This window comes from Anopheles aquasalis, chromosome Y, assembly GCF_943734665.1.
Source record: "Anopheles aquasalis chromosome Y, idAnoAquaMG_Q_19, whole genome shotgun sequence".
Lineage (NCBI taxonomy): Eukaryota > Metazoa > Arthropoda > Insecta > Diptera > Culicidae > Anopheles > Anopheles aquasalis.
In genome coordinates, this window is record NC_064879.1 from 4,116,189 (window position 1) to 4,117,978 (window position 1,790).

The window sequence follows — 1,790 nt, forward strand, 5'->3', positions numbered from 1 at the left end:
ATGAGTTGCGAGTTGGTGTCGTGCATTATCGATCTCGACCAGCAAAACCGGAAGCGCGGGCAGCCGGGCCCAGGGAATCGAAGGATGCAGCCCTGTTCGTACTGACCGAAGGGGGATGATGAGGGATGATAGCAGCAGGTAGCAGCAGCCACGGCACCCCGCGAGCCGGCTGGCTCCACGCTGGCTGGCTGGCTGGCTGGTGTGCTGACTCAGAAATTTATTTCATTAAGCAAAATAAATTATCATCCTCTGCGTGTGCGCTAACATCGGCCGCACCACGTGTGCGTGTCTGTGTGTCCACGGTGGGTTGTTGTTGCTGCTGCTGCTGCTGCCACGATCATGTAGTTTGTTGTATGCTGTTTTTTGTGTGAGCAGGGAAGCAGGAAAGCGGGGTGCGTAGAGTGGGTGAGAGTGAAAAGGGGGAATAAGAGGGGTTTGAAGGGAGGGGGTGAGTTTGACTCACAGACACCCGCATACACGTGGGAAAGAGAGAGAGAGAGAAAGCGACGAAAAAAGGGCATAATTAGGCCGCACGTTGGCCGGCCAGTGCCTGCATCCAGCCATTTGGTGGTGCTGGTGTGTGCTCTCGGATGTGCCCAGTTGTCCAGTTGTCTTGCGAGAAGCCCGTTCTGCAGTGGCATTCGATTGTGGCATCACTAGCACGGGCGCGCGCGCGCGCGCGCGCATCAACAGCAGCAGCCAGCGAGCCACGGTCGTGTATTTAACGATAGCCAAGTAATTAAGGTTAAATACATAACGTTGCATAATTAATAACAATTTGCAAGCGATACGGGGCGCCAGCTTACAGGTGTGTAGCCGCGTGACGGCTGCCACTACTACTACTACCGCTACCCGGAACTGATGCCACGAGCACCCAGGATGCCGCACAGGATTTTGTTTTCCATCTCGTATTTGTTTTTTTTTTTTTTTTTTTTATTTGCTTCTCTTCTCTCTTCCGAGGAACCTGACCTGATCCGCACGGCACTTGATCCTGGAGCCTGGAATGCTGGAATGCTGGAATGCGCTTACCGTTTTCCCGCTGCCAGTAGTTGATGGCTTTCGGTGAGGCTTCCACGTTGCAGATGAGTGTCACGTCGGTGTTGAGCGGTGCGCCGACGAGCTGGTTCGGCACCTGGATCAGTGGATGAACTGGAAACAGACAGGGAGAGGGAGAGAGAGAGAGAGAGAGAGAGAGAGAGAGAGAGAAGAGAGCGAAAGCGAGAAACAGTTACTGGAATGAATGTACTCGATGCTGTTGTGAGGGTGGCGGGGATGGTAGAAAAGGGTTGGGGGCCCTCTAGTGCCCCAGGATTCCTAATCCTTAAACTCTCACGCCAGCCCTTTGAAAAACGGAGGTTCACTCAGTCAGCCAGTCAGTCAGACTTCCCAGAAAACAGATGTACTACATTTAGGGGTGCGATTGTGGTGCAAGTACCATCCCCCTCCACCCCTCTCCGCGGGGGGGGTGGTGCGACCGGAGAAGCCACCAACCGGGTTGCCAACACCTTTCCACCTACGCCAAAAAGTCAACCAGCAAGTGGCAGCCCCCCCCCCTCCCCCGGGGGGGCCTGGGAGGGTGTTGAAGTTGAGGGTTGAAGGAACCGGCGGGGTGGGGTGAGCGTATTATAATTAAACATAATTAACGTACAATCTCATCCCCATTCCCCCTTGAGGAGGAACGGGGTGGGTGGAAAAGGAGAAACGGGAGAATTTACCAACCCTCATCCACCCCCCGCTCACCCCGTGATGAAAACCAGCACACCGCAGGCTGGTAAACACATAAATTCGTT

General features: G+C 54.5%; 1 protein-coding gene across 1 annotated transcript in view; it reads right to left on the bottom strand.

Annotated features, from left to right (window-relative positions):
• Positions 1-1,790, bottom strand: part of LOC126579731 (uncharacterized) — a 37,842-nt gene that overhangs the window by 6,562 nt on the left and 29,490 nt on the right. The window contains exons 7-8 of the mRNA XM_050243281.1: positions 1,741-1,768; positions 1,030-1,149 (exon numbers count right to left, since the gene is read on the bottom strand). Coding sequence (XP_050099238.1) covers positions 1,030-1,149; positions 1,741-1,768 — 148 coding nt within the window. The remainder of the gene's footprint in view (positions 1-1,029; positions 1,150-1,740; positions 1,769-1,790) is intronic.